Source organism: Rhodnius prolixus, unplaced genomic scaffold (assembly GCF_049639745.1).
Source record: "Rhodnius prolixus isolate KJV_2025 unplaced genomic scaffold, Rpr scaffold_5, whole genome shotgun sequence".
Taxonomy (NCBI): Eukaryota; Metazoa; Arthropoda; class Insecta; order Hemiptera; family Reduviidae; genus Rhodnius; species Rhodnius prolixus.
Genome location: NW_027411624.1, coordinates 40,741,422 through 40,761,994, shown reverse-complemented (window position 1 = coordinate 40,761,994; position 20,573 = coordinate 40,741,422). Strand labels below are relative to the sequence as shown.

The window sequence follows — 20,573 nt, the reverse complement described above, 5'->3', positions numbered from 1 at the left end:
ATCTAAAGGCTATTGAAAACACGTTTCAGTTTTGGCAGTGTGCCAAATTTTAAAAGAATTTTGGTTTAACATGTTCTAACAGGATTCAATTGGATAATAAAGCCATGTTTACTTTATTTAAATGGCAGAGACTGGATAAGTTAAGTTTTATTATTGCAGCATATCTTCCTTCAGAAATTTTTTTAATTACAGAATTGAATTTTTACTTTTAATGGTATAAAATTATTAGTTTCACGAATACGCCATTTTGTTTATTTTGTTTAAATCTTTTTCCCTTTCATTTGTTTTAAATTGGGGCACATTATTTCATTTATTTTCTCTTTACTAAAACATGAATATACAGGGTGTATGCGGAGGAGTGGTTGAAACTTCGGGAGGTGATTCAGCAGCTCAAATGCAACAAAAAATATTCTCTTCACTTTGGCGCGATTCTCAATAGTGTCCAAGATATTTGAACTTTTTCAACTTTTCCGTCGATATTCGCGTTTTTCGCCCATAATATCGGCCGTAACTTTTCTATACTTTATCTTACAACCAATCTACTTATTCCAAACGAAAGAGCATTAAATTTCCTATAAATCTGCTTAACCCAGAGTCTCAAAAACGTTTCTTATAACAATGAAATGTTTTCTTTAATGTCTAAAAAAATTCAATGATTTTTGTTAAAATTTTCAACTGCATTTTTTCAATGATAAATGAATCAAAGAGTCACATAATTTGCAGAAAAGTTGCGCATTTATTGAGCTTCAAGATCATACGGATTTTTTTTTGGTTTTTTAATAAAACCCTACACCGAACAGAGGGGGTATAAATGTAGAAAACTGGGATTTTGCGTAACCTACTTTTCCCTACTAATTTACTCAAATGTCAATTTCTGGAGAAGGAACAAAAAGAAAATTAACCATTTTAGTTTTTAACAGTTATGTAAACCCAGCGAGTCGCTGCTTTCGCGGTCTCTCGTTCGCAGCGCTGCTGCGCCCCTTGAGATGCTCTCGAACACACGCACACTCCAATCTGCACACACACACACACACACACGCACACTCCAATCTACACACACACACACTCTAGGGAAGGGAATAATAATGAGGAACAGTTAATTGGTTAACGGAACAAAACTTTATTAAGCAAATAAAAAGGCAAACTGAAAACAACATAAAGGAACTCTTCTATCAAATAATAATTGCTGGTGATGCTGAGGGCGTCTCTAAACTGAACGAGGTACTGGGTAGAGACCTATCTGGATTTATTACATCTCTACGTAACAACTCTCTGCCTAAAGATTATTTTATTAAACAAGGTGTTTCTTCAGTTGGTTCTTCTCTCATCCCAGCAACTGCAGGTAAATCTTCTTTCTCCTGAGAGTCAGCCGTCTGTCGCAAGGTTCAAGAGTCTCTTCAGTTATCTATAATTTCATTAAATGTTAATGGATTGAAGTCTAAAATCAATGATAATCTTTTTTTGAATTTTTTAAGAATGCAGGATATTTTCCTTTTGTTTGAAACATTTGTAATTGAGAATAATTTTTCTTTTTTTAGTGATTATTTTAAAGATTACAAGTTGTGCTGGCTGCCTGCTGAAAGATCTGGCAAGTTTGGCCGTGCTAGAGGTGGTGCACTATATGGTATTAGAGCTAATTTGATTAAGTATGCACAGTTTGTTAAAGTACTTGATAAGGATTTAATTTCTATTGTAACAGCAACAAATGTTTTGTTTATAGTACCTGTTTATTTAAACTGTACTTCATGGGATCTCGATTTTACAAATCTTTATAATTTTCTAGAGCACAACTCGCACCTAAAAGTTATCGTAGTTGGGGATCTTAATGCTAGAGTGGGAGACTCACAGGTTTTCCCTGAGGATCTCTTTATGGATCTCTCTGATTGTGTGCCTAAAAGAAATTCTAAGGATAAGGTTCTGAACGCCAATGGTAAAAGGTTATTGGAACTGTGTGATAATAATGACCTTGTCATATTGAATGGGCGTTCTCAGGATGACCCGGAGGGTGAGTATACTTTTATTGGTCCGCAAGGTTGTTCCGTTATTGATTTTTGCTGTGTGGCTCGCGATATTGTAACTTTGATTGCTAATTTCAGAGTTTTGTCTGAATTTTTTTCAGACCATCTCCCTTTGTATTTTTCCTTGTCTGTTAGCTCTTGTCCTCCTCCGTCATCCCTTCCGCTCCTCCCACAGTTGGTTTGGCAGGAACACAAGGCTGAGGCTTATAAAAGTAAGTTAGAATCATTAGTAACGCATGTCACCTCCTTCTCTTCATTTCCTCAAGATTACCTAGATTTTTTTGTGAATGCCATTAAAGCCTCTTACCCTTCTGATTCCTCTGCTTCCTCGTTTATTAATTCTCGCCGTAAAAAGCCTTGGTTTGACTGTCATTGTTTGCATGCAAGAGCCAAAGCCTTTAAATTGCTTAATCTTTTTCGAAAAACGGATTCCTTCATTGTTAAGGATGCCTATATAGAGGCCGTAAGCTCTTACAAGGTGTTATGTCTTAGGAAGAAGAAAGAATTTTATGTCTCTGCTGCTGTACAGTTGCAGTCAGCTAAGGATTCCAAGGAGTTTTGGCGTTTGGTGAAATACTTTAAAGGTAAACGCTTTATCTGTGGAAATAATATACCTCTGCATTCCTGGGCGAGTCATTTTCAAGCTCTTCTTAACCCTTCCTCTGTGTCGGTCTCCATTCTATACGCTGAACCTTATTCGGTTTGTTCTACTTTGGACTCTCCCTTTACAATAGAAGAACTTCAGTCGGTAATTTTCAATTTAAATAATAACAAGGCCCCGGGTTGCGACCGGGTCCCTTACGAGTTTTACAAAAATGCCCCCCGTATCTTTCTCGAAAAGCTTTTATCATTTTACAATTACATTTTTGATTTGGGTGTCACTCCTTCTTCTTTTAGTAAGTCGCTGATATTTCCACTTTTCAAAAAAGGGGATCTTGATGATGTCACAAATTATCGGGGTATTTCCTGTATTGACGCTGTTGCTAAAATATTTTCTTCTCTTCTGCTACGTCGAATTGAATCTTTTGTATCTGAGAAGGATCTTCTCAGCGAATTTCAAGCGGGCTTCCGTAGAGGATATTCGACCATTGATAACCTTTTTGTTTTGACTAACATCATTAATCTAAAGTTTTTACATAAGGGTCAGAAATTATTTTGTTTTTTTGTAGACTTAAGGGCGGCCTTTGACACTGTCGACCGTAATGCATTGTTTTACAAACTGTGTAATTTGGGGCTGTCCTCTAAGGTGGTGACAATCTTGAAAGTACTCTTTGAGGGAACTGCTTCGGCTGTAAGGGGGACTAATGGGGTTTCGGATTTCTTCCCAGTAACTTCTGGACTCAGACAGGGTTGTATCCTAAGCCCTCTCTTGTTTTCCCTCTTTCTGGATGATCTCCCCCATGTCTTGGAAAGTGGTGTTTGGGTGGGAGGCACCAAAGTTAAGGTTTTAATGTATGCGGATGACGTTGTGTTGTTGGCCGACCATCCCCTGGGATTGCAGAGAAATATTAACTTGTTTGAGGAGTTTTGTGCGCAATGGAACCTGACGGTCAACCTTTCTAAGTCCAAGGTCATGGTTTTTAGAAAGGGAGGTAGACTGGCCCAAAAGGATCGCTGGTCATATGGAGGTTCTATAATTGAAATTGTTAGGGACTACAAGTACTTAGGGATTAATTTGACTCCGCGTCTTTCCTATGTTCCGCATTTACTTCAGGTTGTCTCCACTGCGAAACAGGGGCTCAACAGCATCTGGTCGGATTTTATGTCGCAGAATCAAGTGCCACTGTCAGCGAAATATAAATTATTTAATTCGATTTCTCGGTCGATCCTCTGTTATGCTTGTCAAATTTGGGGGTACCAAAGGTATGAGATTGTTGAAAGAGTACTGAGGTTTTTTATAAAAAAATTGTTTCGTTTGCCGAGTTCTACCCCTAATTATATGGTGTATCTGGAAACTTCTGTAGAATTAATTTTAGTTTTTACTTTGAGGCTTCATTTCAAATATGTCTTAAAATCCCTGCAGCTTCCAGATAACCGCCTGCCTAAAGTTTCTGCCTTGGAAGTAATTAGGCATAATTCTTCCTGGTTTGCCCACTGGAATGTACTCTGTAATAAATATGATTGCTCATTTAATTTTAGCAATAGTAATATGGCTGATTGGAAGCTCTTTTTCTCCACGTTACTTTCAGCTATCGCATCCCGCTCCCGGGAGGAGGCTGCAGTGTCGGCCCAAGCTTCAGACCGCTTTCTATTGTACAAGGTTCTTAGTCATAGCTCCCCTACGATGGACATATTAGTTGAAAAAGTTCCGAAGGTTACCCTCTACGAACTGCGCTGGTTTTTTAGGTTAAGGTGTGAGTTGTTGTGGTTAAATTATACCCCTTGGCTAGAGCGTCCTATAGTGATGTGTTCGTTATGTAATTCTCGTGCCAGGGAAGATGTTTTTCATTTTGTCGCCGAGTGCACCATTCTAGTCGAGCTCAGACTGCTTTACATGGGTTGCCGGTCCCTAACCAGACCGCAACTTATAACCATTCTGAATGGCACCACTATTCAGCCGATTGTTCAGTTTGCCCGCCACGCCTGGGCTTACAGATATCAATTAGTACAGGCCTTTAATTTCTAAACCCTAAAACAACTTGTTCTCTTCAATGTTAGCTTTATTTAAAAAAAATAAAAATAAAAGGAGAAAAAAAGAAAAGAGGAAGAGAGAGAGAAAAAAAAAATTATTTAATCTGTTTATTGTGTTCATTATTATTTAATTTTAAATTGTATCCTTTACTTTTTTATCTGTATTTCATTATTTTCTCTATGTTAAGCATTTTCTGTCTAAAGTTTTTACCATTTTCACGTTTAGTTGCATTTTTAGTTTAATAAGTGTGTTCTTTTTTGATATGTATCTATTTTTATTTTATGTTTGATTGAGGCAAATTTTTATTTTTTTTTTTTATTTTATTTTATTTTTTTATTTCTATTTTTTATTTCTTTTCTTAATTTTCAGTTTGTAAATTCTAATTAATTTTGTAATTCTAAATACTAGCGACCTCCGGCAGACGGATATTCCATGCCGTATGGTACTTTTCACTATACTCTTGTATTTTCTATTTGTTAAATAAAGTATTATTATTATTATATAATCTTCGCACCCGTCCGATCTTTCCTCGTGCAAATGTGAGCAATCGAACGGCAAGTCCAGCTGTCGCCCGTACAGCAGGAAATGCGGCGTGAAACCAAGTGATGAGTGGACTGTGGACCTGTAGGCCATTAAGGCGTACGGAATCCATTCGTCCCAATCTCGCCAATCTCGGCGGACATAGTGGGACAAGGAGTCAACCAAGGTTCGATGCAGACGCTCCACCACCCCATTACTCTGCGGGTGGTACGCCGTGGTTTGAATCTTTTTCACATGCAGAAAGTGACACATTGCTTTAAATAGACGGGACGTGAAGTTAGTGCCTCGATCCGTAAGAATATACTTTGGCGCTCCGTGGCGCAAGATGATATTTCTTACCACGAGGCGTGCAGTTTCCTCCGCGGTCTGGGTCTTCATTGGTGCGGCCTCCGCATACCTCGTAAAATGGAATCTTGGAAAGATTAAGAGAGATGAACTGTCCGATGTATATCTTTCGTATGGTGGCGTCATTTTTGCGAGACAGGGAGGTTTTTGTGCGATCAGATTATCAGCGAGTCTCTCGGGATGTTACGCGGGGCTGTCCGCAGGGCTCTATTTCGGGGCCGATCCTATGGAATATAGTCTTCGACGATCTGTTGGCTGGTGACGTTCCGGGATTGCTGGGTAGGGTCGCATACGCGGACGACTTAGTTCTTGTGGTAGGAGGTAATAGTAGGGCGCAATTGGGGGCTAATGCGACATCAGTGTTGAATTATGTTTGCACATGGTGTAAGCATAATAAACTAAGGATTGCTCCGAATAAGACGGTGGCGATGTTGTTGAGGGGGTCGCTTGTCCCTACCCGTCAGCCAGTAGTCAGATACTGTGGCGATAGGCTGAGTTGGGTGTCACAGGTCAGATACTTGGGGATGATCCTGGATGCGAAATTAAGCTTTGTGCCACATGTAAGGGATTTAAGAAGGAAGGCTAGTTCTTTTGTCGGACAATTGAGATCGGTAACGAGGAAAGAATGGGGATTGAAAAGGAAGGTAGTGAGTACCTTATACCGTGGGGTTCTGGTCGCTCAGGTGACCTACTGTGCGTCGGTTTGGGCCCATCAGGTGGGGACCGCGATTGTGAGGATGCATCTTATGGCCGTGCAACGTTCTATTCTGTTGCTCATGGGGCGTTATAGCCGGACCACATCCACGGAGGCTTTGCAGGTGCTCACGGGATGCTTGCCATTGGACATGGAGGTGGTTAAGGCCGCGGTGAGATATGGTTTGCGAAGGGGCAAAGAGGTGCGTGTCCCCATGTTAAGAGCCTTACGATTGTCGGTGGCTGATATGACCGAAGATTACCGGTTATGGTTTAGGGAAAGAATGTATGGCGAAGTGGAAGAGGAATTGAATCGGGAATGGAGGAATAGGTGGCGAGCGTCAACTAAGGGAAGAACAACCTTTAGTTTCGTCCCCGACGCTGCCGGAGGTAGGCGGCTGGTTTCCACTGAGATGCCATATGCAGTTGCACGATTGGTCACGGGACACGGTATGTTGCGCGCCAAAATGTTCGAAATGGGCTTAGCAACGGACCCATATTGCGCTTGTGGAGACCCAGAGACAGCGGAGCACATTATTATGGAATGTGATCTTTATGATGATTTGCGCTGTATTATGTGGCGGAGAGTGGGAATTCCGTTCTGCTTGGCTGGAGACGTTTTCCCCTTGTTACTGGAGAACGCGTCTGCGTATGTGGCTTTCCGCGAATTCGCGCAGGCGGCCTTTGAGAGGCGGATGACCTCGGTGGTTGGTAGATGAAGTAGATCTGGTTGGTTGGTTGAAGGGTGTTGTTGGGAGTTTGATTTGGTGTGTATTTTTCGAGTTTGTGTTGGGTGTGTGCGAGTGTGTGTGTGATTTTATTTGTTTTATTTATTTGTAATTGTGTGATTGTTGTTGATGATTTGTTGTTGTTGATGATTTGTTGTTGTTGTTGTTGTTGTTGTTGTGCTGTGTTGTGTTGTGTTGTTGTTGTTGTTGAGATTGTCTGTGCCTGTTGGCTTTGTTGCTTTGTTGGCCGGGACTTGTGAGTGTTGAGAGCTCATTTTGTGGTCGTTTGGTTAAACGGAGGAGTGTATACGTGGGGCGGGTATGAGCTAGCGCTCGGGGACCGCCCCTAAAAAAAAAAAAAAAAAAAAAAACCTCGTAAAATGATCACTCATCGTGAGGAAGTAGCGGTTACCCCTCTGGCTTGTTGGGAACTCAACCACATCCAAGGAGATAAGCTCTAATGGGTATGAGGCCTTTTCGACCTCTCCTAATGGGACGGTTAATCCTTTCGGTGTTTTGCGCGCCTGGCACAACTGGCAACTCTTTACAAACCTCTCCACATCTTGTCGCAACCCGGGCCAATAAAACTGCTCGGCCACTCTTGATATCGTTTGATCTACTCCCGGATGTCCTGACCAAGGCGTATTGTGAAACAACCGGATAACGTGCGTGCGTCGGTTCAGCGGTACCAGCACTCTCCAGGTTTTTGGATCCCCCTCGCCATTGGTCCAGTACCACAGTCCCGATTCCCCCAGAGCTACCTTATCTGGAAGGATGGTGCGGCAGCGATTGCACCAGGATCATTCTCCTGCTCTTGTCTCCATTTGTCGCATTCCAGGTGGCTTTCCGTGTCTTCTACAGGCTCCTGGACAGCCCCAACTGCACGACTCAACCCATCTGCGTTCCCACCACTGTGACCGCGCACACCTGACACCAGTTGTAAACCCAGCGAGTCGCTGCTTTCGCGGTCTCTCGTTCGCAGCGCTGCTGCGCCCCTTGAGAAGCTCTCGAACACATGCACACTCCAATCTGCGCACACACACACACACGCACACTCCAATCTACACACACACACACACTCTCTAGGGAAGGGAATAATAATGAGGAACAGTTAATTGGTTAACGGAACAAAACTTTATTAAGCAAATAAAAAGGCAAACTGAAAACAACATAAAGGAACTCTTCTATCAAATAATACGGATATATATCAAATAATAATCAAATATATACAATGCGCTTACTAGCTACTTTGATAAGTCTTAAAACACACACAGAGTTATCAGCGCTACACCAGGCCGTGTGAGTAAGGGACTATTACACCGACACACAAGCTCACCTAGATTTTATGTTAGCTTCTCGGCTTGCGTCTGTCGGTCGGTCTCCGCTAGGCTGTGGCTGCCCACTCTCTGCCTAGTCCCTTACACACCGGCCAACCCCCACTACCTCTCCTCACACGGAACCTCTGTTTTATTCTTTTTCAACTTTAACCCCACGTTACGAATTCTTCGCTATCTGTTATTTACCCCTTTACAATTATTATTAAATAAAACGGAAGTAAAAAATGAAAACATTTCCATTTTTTCACAATTCTGCAATTAATTTCTCATTTAAAGAAATGTTTAATTCCAAATTAACTCTTGTAAAAACTTATTTCTACATAAAGTCAAGGAGGGAATACAGAAATCTTAAATTTAGTAACATTTATTTTTTCAATAAGAAAGCTAATTATTTTTATCAAATTTCGTCTTAATTGCTGTTCTCCAAAAGATTCGTAACGTTGTCATGTGTAAGAATTTCTTTTAATGTGTTCTACAATTTTTATGTCTTAAAATGAAAATTATTTAGATCATTCTTTCTTTTATGCCTTAATCTGAGAGGATTGTGGGGCTTACTTTCCAATCATTGCAGGGTAACCAGCAACTGGATAACCATAGCCTGGAGTGCCTGCACCTGCCTCAGCCATTCCTTGGGCATAACCAGATGCCTCACCAGAAGCGCCGCCAGATATCCCGGCCGTAAGTCCGCCAGGACCTAATCCGATACCTGCACCGATACTACCTCCTATTTTACCGGCTGCACCGCCAGCCGCTGCTCCTCCAATTCCAGCACCCAACAGAGGAAGGGTTCGTTTGACACGTCTGGATATCCCCCAAGGAGAATTTAACAAAACTAAACTTTTATCCAGAACTCCTAGTATATCCAAGTTTTTTACCCTGTGTAAGTTTTCATCGCCAACTCTCACTGCATCGAAATCTCTTTTTCTGTTTTGCAACTTCGCTCTCAGAAGCATTTTGAACTCTTCTCTTAGCTCTTCTTCATCAATTACGCCATTTCTTTGTTCCAACTTTGGTTTCTCATTATAACTATATAAATTATGTAATTCTATCTTTTCTATTGTTTCCATGATGTCATCTCTATTACATTTTATCTGACATTTAGAATATTTCGGTCCTGTTAGATCGTCACAAAGTGTGCCATTAGTTGCGCATGTGTTAACCGTTATACACACTTTCTTGCAGGATTTTTCCTGTTAAACACACACAAAAAAAACTTTTAATATTGTATTTATTTTATTTAATCTTACATTAACTCTTTAGCAAAGAGCACATGACGGCCGGAAGTTATTCCAAACTAGCACGGTAATGATGCAAGCAAGCATGTTATTTCTGAAAGAAAAGAATGAAAACAATGCCATTTTCCTGTATTTCCGTTCTTTAATACGAACTTCTGAGGGAACACTTGTTTCAAATTTTCATTAATGATACATTTACTTGATAACAAGCTTAAAAGCCCTAAGGGTTGGTAGCAAATGTTTCGAAACGGCAAAGTTCATAGATTCGAATAATCAGTTTTCAAACCTTAGATTAATATCATTAACAAGCTGCTTTGGGAGTAGGAAATAGCGGGTCATATGTAACCAGAAGAGAGTAATGTATTAATTCTTTCGTAGTTTAAAATGATTTCCATCTAAAATATGAGGCGCCACGGTAGCCGATCGGTTAGAGCAGTGACCTACGACTACGAATATATACTGTGGTACTAGGTTCGATTACCGGTCTTAGGCAATGGATTTTATTTAATGGTTAATAAAAGAAATTTGCAGTAAAGAACGTTTGCTAATCGGATTCGTTACGACACCTAATTGGTAGATGGACGTAAAGCCCGCCTGAAAAAAGAGGCGGTTACTTTAATTTACTAAAGGATGCATTTGATGCTCAACGATTAGTGTTTAAGATACGACGCTGAATATTAAGAAAAGGAGTAAACGTTTTATTTTTATTGTTTATACTTCTTAGGTATAGTTAACAAAGTCGATTCCATCCCAGAATTTAGTGCATTTATCTCTGGAATCTGTAATAATAATTTTCTTAACACGTAATCGATCTGGCTGGCTAATTTATGCATAACTTAAGGTGTGACTCTAATAATCTTGATCATGAAAGCTCAAGATGTATTTCTGTAGAGTGTCAATGGTGACAGGAAACTGTTGTTTTGTATTGTTAGCCTGGGATACCCGCAGGGACGCCAAGATCCCTGAAGAAGTGGCTAGTCAACTTCCCGCCAACGGTATATGTACAATGAAATTTAGTATAGGTTTTTTTGTTTATAGAATCCAGAATATAGGTGCAAGGCGTACTTGGAAATGAAGTTGGTAAGTTCTGGACTTAGCCAGTGCTGTCATTAAGCGCTAATACGAGGGTCGTTTGAAAAGTCCGTACAAAAATAAAAACTACTTAATTTTTTGGGGTAAACCATGTTTATTTTTCAACATAGTCTCCTTTTAGGCTTATACACTTCGTCCAACGCTGCTCTAGTTTGTTGATCCCTTCCGAATAATAGGATTTGTCCAAGTCTGAAAAATAGCCATTCGTTTCTGCAATCACCTCCTCGTTTGAATAAAATCTTTTTCCCGCCAGCTATTTCTTCATATTGGGGAACAAATAGTAGTCCGAGGGAGCCAAGTCTGGAGAATAGGGGGGATGTGAAACGAGTTGGAACCCTATTTCCATTAATTTTGCGACCACAACTGTAGAGGTGTGAGCTGGTGCGTTGTCGTGATGGAAAAGGACTTTTTTGTGGGCCAATCGTGGGCGTTTTTCTTGCAGCTCGGTTTTCAAACGGTCCAATAACGATGAATATTATGCACCTGTAATAGTTTTACCCTTTTCCAGATAGTCGATGAGGATTATTCCTTGCGAATCCCAAAAGACAGTCGCCATAATCTTTCCGGCCGAAGGAACGGTCTTCGCCTTTTTTGGCGCAGATTCCCCCTTGGTAACCCATTGTTTAGATTGTTCTTTGGTCTCAGGAGTGTAGTGATGTATCCATGTTTCATCCACAGTGACGAAACGACTCTTAAAGTCCTGCAGATTCTTCTGGAACAGCTGCAAACCGTCCTTGCAACACTTCACACGATTTCGTTTTTGGTCAAGCGTGAGCAATCGCGGCACCCATCTTGCGGATAGCTTTGTCATGTCCAAATGTTAATGCAAAATATTATGTACCCGTTCATTCGAGATGCCCACAGCACTAGCAATCTCACGCACCTTCACTCTTCTGTCATCCATCACCATATCATGGATTTTATCAATGATTTCTGGAGTAGTAACCTCAACAGGGCGTCCAGAACGTTCAGCGTCACTTGTGCCCATATGGCCACTCCGAAAATTTTGAAACCACTTATAAACTGTTCTAATCGAAGGTGCAGAGTCACCATAATGTTTATCAAGCTTCTCTTTAGTCTCCTGAGGCGTTTTGCCTTTCATAAAGTAGTGTTTAATCAACACACGAAATTCTTTTTCGTCCATTTTTTGAAAATCACTCGACTTCCTCGATTCAAACGAATGCCAAACACAAAGAAATAGACCGATCTGGCTGAAACTTGGTGTGTGTTCTTCCAAGAGATGCTACTAACTAAACATAACCTCGATACGCGCCAGTAGTGCTATCTCTCTGACTTTGCACGGACTTTTCAAACGACCCTCGTAATAGTTCAAGTCACATTCATAAAAATTTAAATGAAATTGCTGATCATGTAATACTTACATTAATAGGTGATGCAACAGATGAAGACAATCCTAGAATTAAAAGAAAGGTTGATAGTTCTATAGACATTTTCTGCTTTTAATTCAAAATTGTTCCCAATAATAAAAGTTAATAAATTGTTACTAAAACATTTCTACGATGTTACATAATAACCAAAATTAATAGTTATTTAATTATGATAGATATTTTATTGTACGGTACAAATAATAAATTAATAAATTAATATAATTAATTAATATAATTTAGATATTTCAACCATGAAACCAAAAATCAACTGTGCTGCCCCAAAAAAAAGAGAAATGTATCGTTTGACACGACTGGGATTCTCCAAAGTTGAATTGAACAGACCCAAACTTTTATTCAGAACTTCTTGTACATCCAAGTTTTTTACCCTGTGTAAGTTTTCATCGCCAACTCTCTCTGCATCGATATCTCTTTTTCTGTTCTTTAACAGAAGCTCTTTGAACTCTTCTCTTGGCTCTTCTTCATCAATTACGCCATTTCTTTGTTCCAACTTTGGTTTCTCATCATAATTAAATATATTATTTAGTTCAATCTTTTCTATTGTTTCCATGATGTCATCTCTATTACATTTTATCTGACATTTAGGATATTTCGGTCCTGTTAGATCGTCACAAATTGTGCCATTAGTTGCGCATGTGTTTACCGTTATACACACTTTCTTGCATGATTTTTCCTGTTAAACACACAAAAAAAACTATTAATATTGTATTTATTTTATTTAATCTTACATTAACTCTTTAGCAAAGAGCACATGACGGCCGGAAGTTATTCCAAACTAGCACGGTAATGATGCAAGCAAGCATGTTATTCCTGAAAGAAAAGAATGAAAACAATGCCATTTTCCTGAATTTCCGTTCCTTAATACGAACTTCTGAGGGAACAGTCGTTTCATCCTTTGATCGGTGACACATTTACTTAATAACATCTATAATCTCCTTAACAAAAACTTACAGTTTAAAATGTTAAGTATAAGGGTTGATTAAACGACAAAAGGTACACAAATCAGCGAGTACCCAACATTTCATTAATACTTCATTAATAGTTAAGTAATTCTACTGCATTAATTTTCATTAATAAGTTATTTTTTAGAATTTATTAGTTGTCACAGATTATGCCGGCCATTTTCGTCTACAAAATATATGCTCAAGTAGCACTGTAGATTGACTGTAATATCTAGTTATTTATAATAATCATACTATTATTTACAGATTAAAAAGAAAAACGTTATAAAAAATAAAGAAAAATTGTGAGGCTAAAAAATTCAAAACTTTTTTTTTATAAAAAAAATGTAATATGTAATTTAAAGTAAATAAGATATGTATATTTTTAGGACAGCAAATTATTTTAGTATTTTACTACAAGTAAAATTAGGGGGACTAAATTAAATTACAATTGAGAAATCAATAATTGTTGTTGAATAATCTACTTGTTATTAACTCTGTGATATTTGTGCTCACGAATATTTCGGTAAGACGAATTCAAGACAGTAGCCTACTCTAACTTTGTCTTTTTCTACTTTAACATGCATGTACGTATGTGTGATTTATCATAATTATAACAAAAAAATATTATAAATGAAAATTAATGCAGTAGAATTACTTAACTATTAATGAAGTATTAATGAAATGTTGGGTACTCGCTAATTTGTGTACCTTTTAACGTTTAATCAACCCTTATACTTAACATTTTAAACTGTAAGTTTCTGTTAAGGAGATTTTTGTACCTTTTGGATAGACTGTCCTTTTTGTCTATTTTGCAATCTTTACAGATTTTTTTTTAAAATTTGGAATAAGCAATTCTATCATTATAATCTGGTAAGGTGTTAAGTCGGAACCATAACAACCACTGGAGAGATCTTTTTAAAGAATGATTATAGTTGCGTTCCGCCAAACCATCCTCAATAACTATTTTTTTGAAAAAGCGTTTTGAATAACATAGGAAGGTATTTGTACGTAAATACCAAAATTAAACTGCGATTTCTGTACTTCCTTTTAAGAGGAGTAAGAAAAATAAACTACGATTGCAGTACTTCTCCCTAAAAGGCAAAGAGGCATAGATTTTTTAATCGAACGACAATTCATTGATTAAAAAATCGGTTCACTCATTGATAATTTAAACGATTGCAGTACTTCCTCTTAGTAGGTGCAAGAGCATCAGCAACGTAGAGGAGATTTAACCACTTATTCGAGCTGAATTTTATCAAAATCGGACTAAGCGTTATAGAAATATTGGTAATAATAGTTTTAGAAAGGGCCTTATTTGGGTGGGGCAAACTCCCCTCCTTATGAGGCATGGTGTCGAGACTTTTAAAGTGCAAAACTGTACAAAATTTCGATTCGAATAACAATTCATTCATTAAAATCGGTCCACGTGTCGATAATTTGAAAGATTGCTATACTTCCCCTTAACAAGTGTAAGAGCTAATCAACGCTTTAATGTTACGTAGGGGAGCCCTAACCCTATCATCCTACCAAATTTTATCAAAATCGGGCCAAGATTTACAGAGTAATTAGTAATAATAATTTTGGAGGGGGCCTTACATAAAGGGGGCTAACTCCTCTCCCATTCAATGTACAGCGTCGAGACCCCCAAAAGGCACATCTACATAAAATTCCGAATCGAATGACACCTCATTCAGGAAAATCGGTTCGCGCGTTTAGGCGCTACGTTGTTTACAAAAAAGGTAACAACAACAACAAGACCAATTTTTGAAAATGCCGTTTTTGCTCATTTTCAGCAACTTTTTTCTCGAAATCTATTAGATCTGGGTTGTTGCAAAAAAATTACAGCTATAAAGGAGGGTTTGCCCTATATTTTAAAGAAAATTTGGGATTTTTATCTTTTGTAGAAAAAGAGAAAAAAAATTGTCAAAGTTGGGTGTTTTTCAACGTTACGCTTTTTCGTGCAGTTTTTGACGATCAACCCTTATACAACTGTCCTACCGGACAGTTTTAATAACAATATTATTATATTGGGATTTGTACCCATTATTCCGATCTCAATAAACCAACCCTTTGGAAAAAGATTCTAAAAGCCCTCAGAGGGAAACAGCTTTCATGCCTGCTCTCAATATTCTAAGATAAAGCTCTCTGGTCTCCGCCGCGTTCAGTTACCATCAAGTGAGTGTTTCCCTTGTCATGTGAAAACTAAATTGTGCTGTACTTCTAATTCGGAACCTTAAAATCCCTAAGGATTGGTAGCAAATGTTTCAAAACAGCAAATTTCATAGATTTTAATAGTTTACTAGTCGCATTCGATCCCAGAATTGAGTGCATTTATTGTTTTGTCTCCGGAATCTATAATAATAATTTGTCTTATCACATAATCGATCTGGCTGGCCTAATTTATGCATAACTTAAGGTGTGACTCTAATAATCTTGATCATGAAAGCTCAAGATGTATTTGTGTAGAGTGTCTTAGATGACAGGAAACTGTTGTTTTGTATTGTAAGGCTGGGATAACCGCACAATAAGAAAGCCAATTATTTTTTTTCAAATTTCTGTCTTAATTGCTGTTCTCTAAACGCTCCGTAACGATGTCATGTGTTATAATTTCTTTTAAAGTAATCTAAAATTGTTACGTCTTAAAATATAAATTGTTTAGATCATTCTTTCTTTTATGCCTTGGTCTGAGAGGATTGTGGGGCTTACTTTCCAATCATTGCAGGATAACCAGCAACTGGATAACCATAGCCTGGAGTACCTGCACCTCCCCAGCCATTCCTTGGGCATAACCAGATGCCTCACCAGAAGCGCCGCCAGATATCCCGGCCGTAAGTCCGCCAGGACCTAATCCGTTACCTCCACCGATACTACCTCCTATTTTACCGGCTCCACCGCCAGCCGCTGCTCCTCCAATTCCAGCACCCAACTGAGGAAGAGGGGTTCGTTTGACACGTCTGGATTTCCCCCACGGAGAATTTAACAAAACTAAACTTTTATCCAGAACTCCTAGTATATCCATGTTTTTTACCCTGTGTAAGTTTTCATCGCCAACTCTCTCTGCATCGAAATCTCTTTTTCTGTTCTGCAATTTTGCTCTCAGAAACTCTTTGACCTCTTCTCTTAGCTCTTCTTCATCAATTACGCCATTTCTTTGTTCCAACTTTGGTTTCTCATCATAACTAAATAAATTATTTAATTCAATCTTTTCTATTGTTTCCATGTCAACTCTATTACATTTTATCTGACATTTATAATATTTCGGTCCTGTTAGATCGTCACAAATTGTGCCATTAGTTGCGCATGAGTTAACCGTTATACACACATTCTTGCAGGATTTTTCCTGTTAAACACACAAAAAAAACTATTAATATTGTATTTATTTTATTTACTCTTACATTAACTCTTTAGCAAAGAGCACATGATGGCCGGAAGTTATTCCAAACTAGCACGGTAATGATGCAAGGAAGTATGTTATTCCTGAAAGAAAAGAATGAAAATAATGCCATTTTCCTGTATTTCCGTTCCTTAATACGAACTTCTGAGGGAACACTCGTTTCATCTTTTCACCAATGATACATTTACTTGACAACAAGCTTAAAAGCCCTAAGGGTTGGTAGCAAATGTTTCGAAACGGCAAAGTTCATAGATTCGAATCATCGATTTTTTAAAGCTCAGATTAATATCGTAAATAATCTGCTTTGGAAGTAGCGGGTCATATGTAACTAGAAGAGAGAAATGTATTAATTCTTTAATTCGAATTCTTTAAATTGTCGTTTAAAAAGAGGTCGGTCTATCTAAAGTATGAGGCGCCACAATAACGGAGCGGTTAGAGGCGTGACCTACGAAACTAATATGTACTGTGGTACTGGGTTCGATTACCGGTCTTAGGAAATGGATTATATTTAATGGTTAATAAAAGAAATTTGCAGTAAAGAACGTTTGCTAAACAGATTCGTTACGACACCTAATTGGTAGATGGACGTAAAGCCCGCCTGAAAAAAGAGGCGGTTACTTCACTTTACTAAAGTATGCATTTGATGCTCAACGATTAGTGTTCAAGATACGACGCTGAATATTAAGAAAAGGAGTAAACGTTTTATTTTTATTGTTTATACTTCTTAGGTATAGTTAACAAAGTCGATTCCATCCCAGAATTTAGTGCATTTTTCTCTGGAATCTGTAATACTGATTTTCTTAACTCGTAATCGATCTGGCTGGCTAATTTATGCATAACTTAACGTGTGACTCTAATAATCATGATCATGACAGCTCAAGATATATTTGTGTATAGTGTTATCGGTGACAGGAAACTGTTGTTTTGTATTGTAAGGCAGGGACAACCGTAGGGACGCCAAGATCCCTGAAGAAGTAGCTAGTCCACTCCCCTTCAACGGTATATGTACAATGAAATTTAGTATAGGCTTTTTGTTTACAGAATCTAGAATATAGGTGCAAGGCGTACTTGGAAATGAAGTTGGTAAGTTCTGGACTTAGCCAGTGCTGTCATTAAGCGCTAATAATAGTTCAAGTCACATTCATAAAAATTTAAATGAAATTGCTGATCATGTAATACTTACATAAATAGGTGATGCAACAGATGAAGACAATCCTAGAATTAACAGAAAGGTTGATAGTTCTAAAGACATTTTTTGTTTTAATTCAAAATTGTTCCCAATAATAAAAGTAAATAAATTGTTACTACACAATTTCTACTCCATTATATAATAACAAAAATTAATAGTTATTTAATTATGAAAGATTTTTATTATTTAAATAATTTATTGTTCAATTATTTTTTTAGTAAACTCTTATTGAGTGTAACTTTTATTGCTGCCTAAGAATGGCCAAATAATAGTTATTATTCTTATTGTACGGTACAAATATTAAATTTAAATACTCACTTATAATTACTTATTATATTTCTCCATTTCTTATCTTTTTTATGAACTGTTACTTCCAAATCTAGCCAACCCTATGTGTATGATCAAGCGCTGGCATAGAAATAGAATCTTAGACGCAGAAACTAAGGAAATTCCAGTAAAACTAGCGGAGATTTCCATTTCTTCCGTTTTTTAAGAACTGTTACTTCCAAAACTAGCCAACCCTATGTGTATGATCAAGCGCTGGCATAGAAATAGAATCTTAGACGCAGGAACTAAGGAAATTCCAGTAAAACTAGCGGAGATTTCCATTTCTTCCGTTTTTTATGAACTGTTACTTCCAAACTAGCCAACCCTATGTGTATAATCAAGCGCTGGCCTAGAAATAGAATCTTAGACGCAGAAACTAAGGAAATCCCAGTAAAAGTAGCACAGATTTCCATTTTTTCGCTTTTTTATGAACTGTTACTTCCAAAACTAGCCAACCCTATGTGTATGATCAAGCGCTGGCATAGAAATAGAATCTTAGACGCAGAAACTAAGGAAATTCCAGTAAAACTAGCGGAGATTTCCATTTCTTCCGTTTTTTAAGAACTGTTACTTCCAAAACTAGCCAACCCTATGTGTATGATCAAGCGCTGGCCTAGAAATAGAATCTTAGACGCAGAAACTAAGGAAATCCCAGTAAAAGTAGCACAGATTTCCATTTTTTCGCTTTTTTATGAACTGTTACTTCCAAAACTAGCCAACCCTATGTGTATGATCAAGCGCTGGCATAGAAATAGAATCTTAGACGCAGAAACTAAGGAAATCCCAGTAAAAGTAGCACAGATTTCCATTTTTTCGCTTTTTTATGAACTGTTACTTCCAAAACTAGCCAACCCTATGTGTATGATCAAGCGCTGGCATAGAAATAGAATCTTAGACGCAGAAACTAAGGAAATCCCAGTAAAAGTAGCACAGATTTCCATTTTTTCGCTTTTTTATGAACTGTTACTTCCAAAACTAGCCAACCCTATGTGTATGATCAAGCGCTGGCTTAGAAATAGAATCTTAGACGCAGAAACTAAGGAAATCCCAGTAAAAGTAGCACGGATTTCCATTTTTTCGCTTTTTTATGAACTGTTACTTCCAAAACTAGCCAACCCTATGTGTATGATCAAGCGCTGGCCTAGAAATAGAATCTTAGACGCAGAAACTAAGGAAATCCCAGTAAAAGTAGCACAGATTTCCATTTTTTCGCTTTTTTATGAACTGTTACTTCCAAAACTAGCCAACCAAATGTGTATGATCAAGCGCTGGCCTAGAAATAGAATCTAGACGCAGAAACTAAGGAAATCCCAGTAAAAGTAGCACAGATTTCCATTTTTTCGCTTTTTTATGAACTGTTACTTCCAAAACTAGCCAACCCTATGTGTATGATCAAGCGCTGGCATAGAAATAGAATCTTAGACGCAGAAAATAAGGAAATCCCAGTAAAAGTAGCACGGATTTCCATTTTTTCGCTTTTTTATGAACTGCTACTTCCAAAACTAGCCAACCCTATGTGTATGATCAAGCGCTGGCCTAGAAATAGAATCTTAGACGCAGAAACTAAGGAAATCCCAGTAAAAGTAGCACAGATTTCCATTTTTTCGGTTTTTTATGAACTGTTACTTCCAAAACTAGCCAACCCTATGTGTATGATCAAGCGCTGGCATAGAAATAGAATCTTAGACGCAGAAACTAAGGAAATCCCAGTAAAAGTAGCACGGATTTCCATTTTTTCGCTTTTTTATGAACTGTTACTTCCAAAACTAGCCAACCCTATGTGTATGATCAAGCGCTGGCATAGAAATAGAATCTTAGACGCAGAAACTAAGGAAATCCCAGTAAAAGTAGCACAGATTTCCATTTTTTCGCTTTTTTAAGAACTGTTACTTCCAAAACTAGCCAACCAAATGTGTATGATCAAGCGCTGGCCTAGAAATAGAATCTTAGACGCAGAAACTAAGGAAATCCCAGTAAAAGTAGCACAGATTTCCATTTTTTCGCTTTTTTATGAACTGTTACTTCCAAAACTAGCCAACCCTATGTGTATGATCAAGCGCTGGCCTAGAAATAGAATCTTAGACGCAGAAACTAAGGAAATCCCAGTAAAAGTAGCACGGATTTCCATTTTTTCGCTTTTTTAAGAACTGTTACTTCCAAAACTAGCCAACCCTATGTGTATGATCAAGCGCTGGCATAGAAATAGAATCTTAGACGCAGAAACTAAGGAAATCCCAGTAAAAGTAGCACAGATTTCCATTTTTTCGCTTTTTTAAGAACTGTTACTTCCAAAACTAGCCAACCCTATGTGTATGATCAAGCGCTGGCATAGAAATAGAATCTTAGACGCAGAAACTAAGGAAATCCCAGTAAAAGTAGCACAGATTTCCATTATTTCGCTTTTTTAAGAACTGTTACTTCCAAAACTAGCCAACCCTATGTCTATGATCAAGCGCTGGCATAGAAATAGAATCTTAGACGCAGAAACTAAGGAAATCCCAGTAAAAGTAGCACAGATTTCCATTTTTTCGCTTTTTTATGAACTGTTACTTCCAAAACTAGCCAACCCTATGTGTATGATCAAGCGCTGGCATAGAAATAGAATCTTAGACGCAGAAACTAAGGAAATCCCAGTAAAAGTAGCACAGATTTCCATTTTTTCGCTTTTTTATGAACTGTTACTTCCAAAACTA

The 20,573-nt window shown here is 38.0% G+C and overlaps 1 protein-coding gene across 2 annotated transcripts; it reads right to left on the bottom strand.

Moving 5' to 3' along the window:
• Positions 1 to 8,482: 8,482 nt before the first annotated feature.
• On the bottom strand, positions 8,483 to 17,705 carry LOC141457947 (uncharacterized). 2 transcript variants are annotated; one of them, XM_074135353.1, is made up of 3 exons: positions 17,548 to 17,704; positions 15,999 to 16,310; positions 8,483 to 9,483 (listed from the first exon to the last, which is right to left on the bottom strand). In XM_074135353.1, exons 1-3 carry the CDS (start codon positions 17,614 to 17,616, stop codon positions 8,845 to 8,847), a joined length of 1,020 nt encoding a protein of 339 aa, XP_073991454.1. In that variant the 5' UTR covers positions 17,617 to 17,704; the 3' UTR covers positions 8,483 to 8,844. The 2 variants fall into 2 exon arrangements, with proteins under 2 accessions (XP_073991454.1, XP_073991455.1); XM_074135354.1 differs by lacking the exon at positions 8,483 to 9,483 and adding an exon at positions 12,073 to 12,699 and having other exon boundaries at positions 17,548 to 17,705.
• Between the last annotated feature and the right edge of the window lie 2,868 nt (positions 17,706 to 20,573).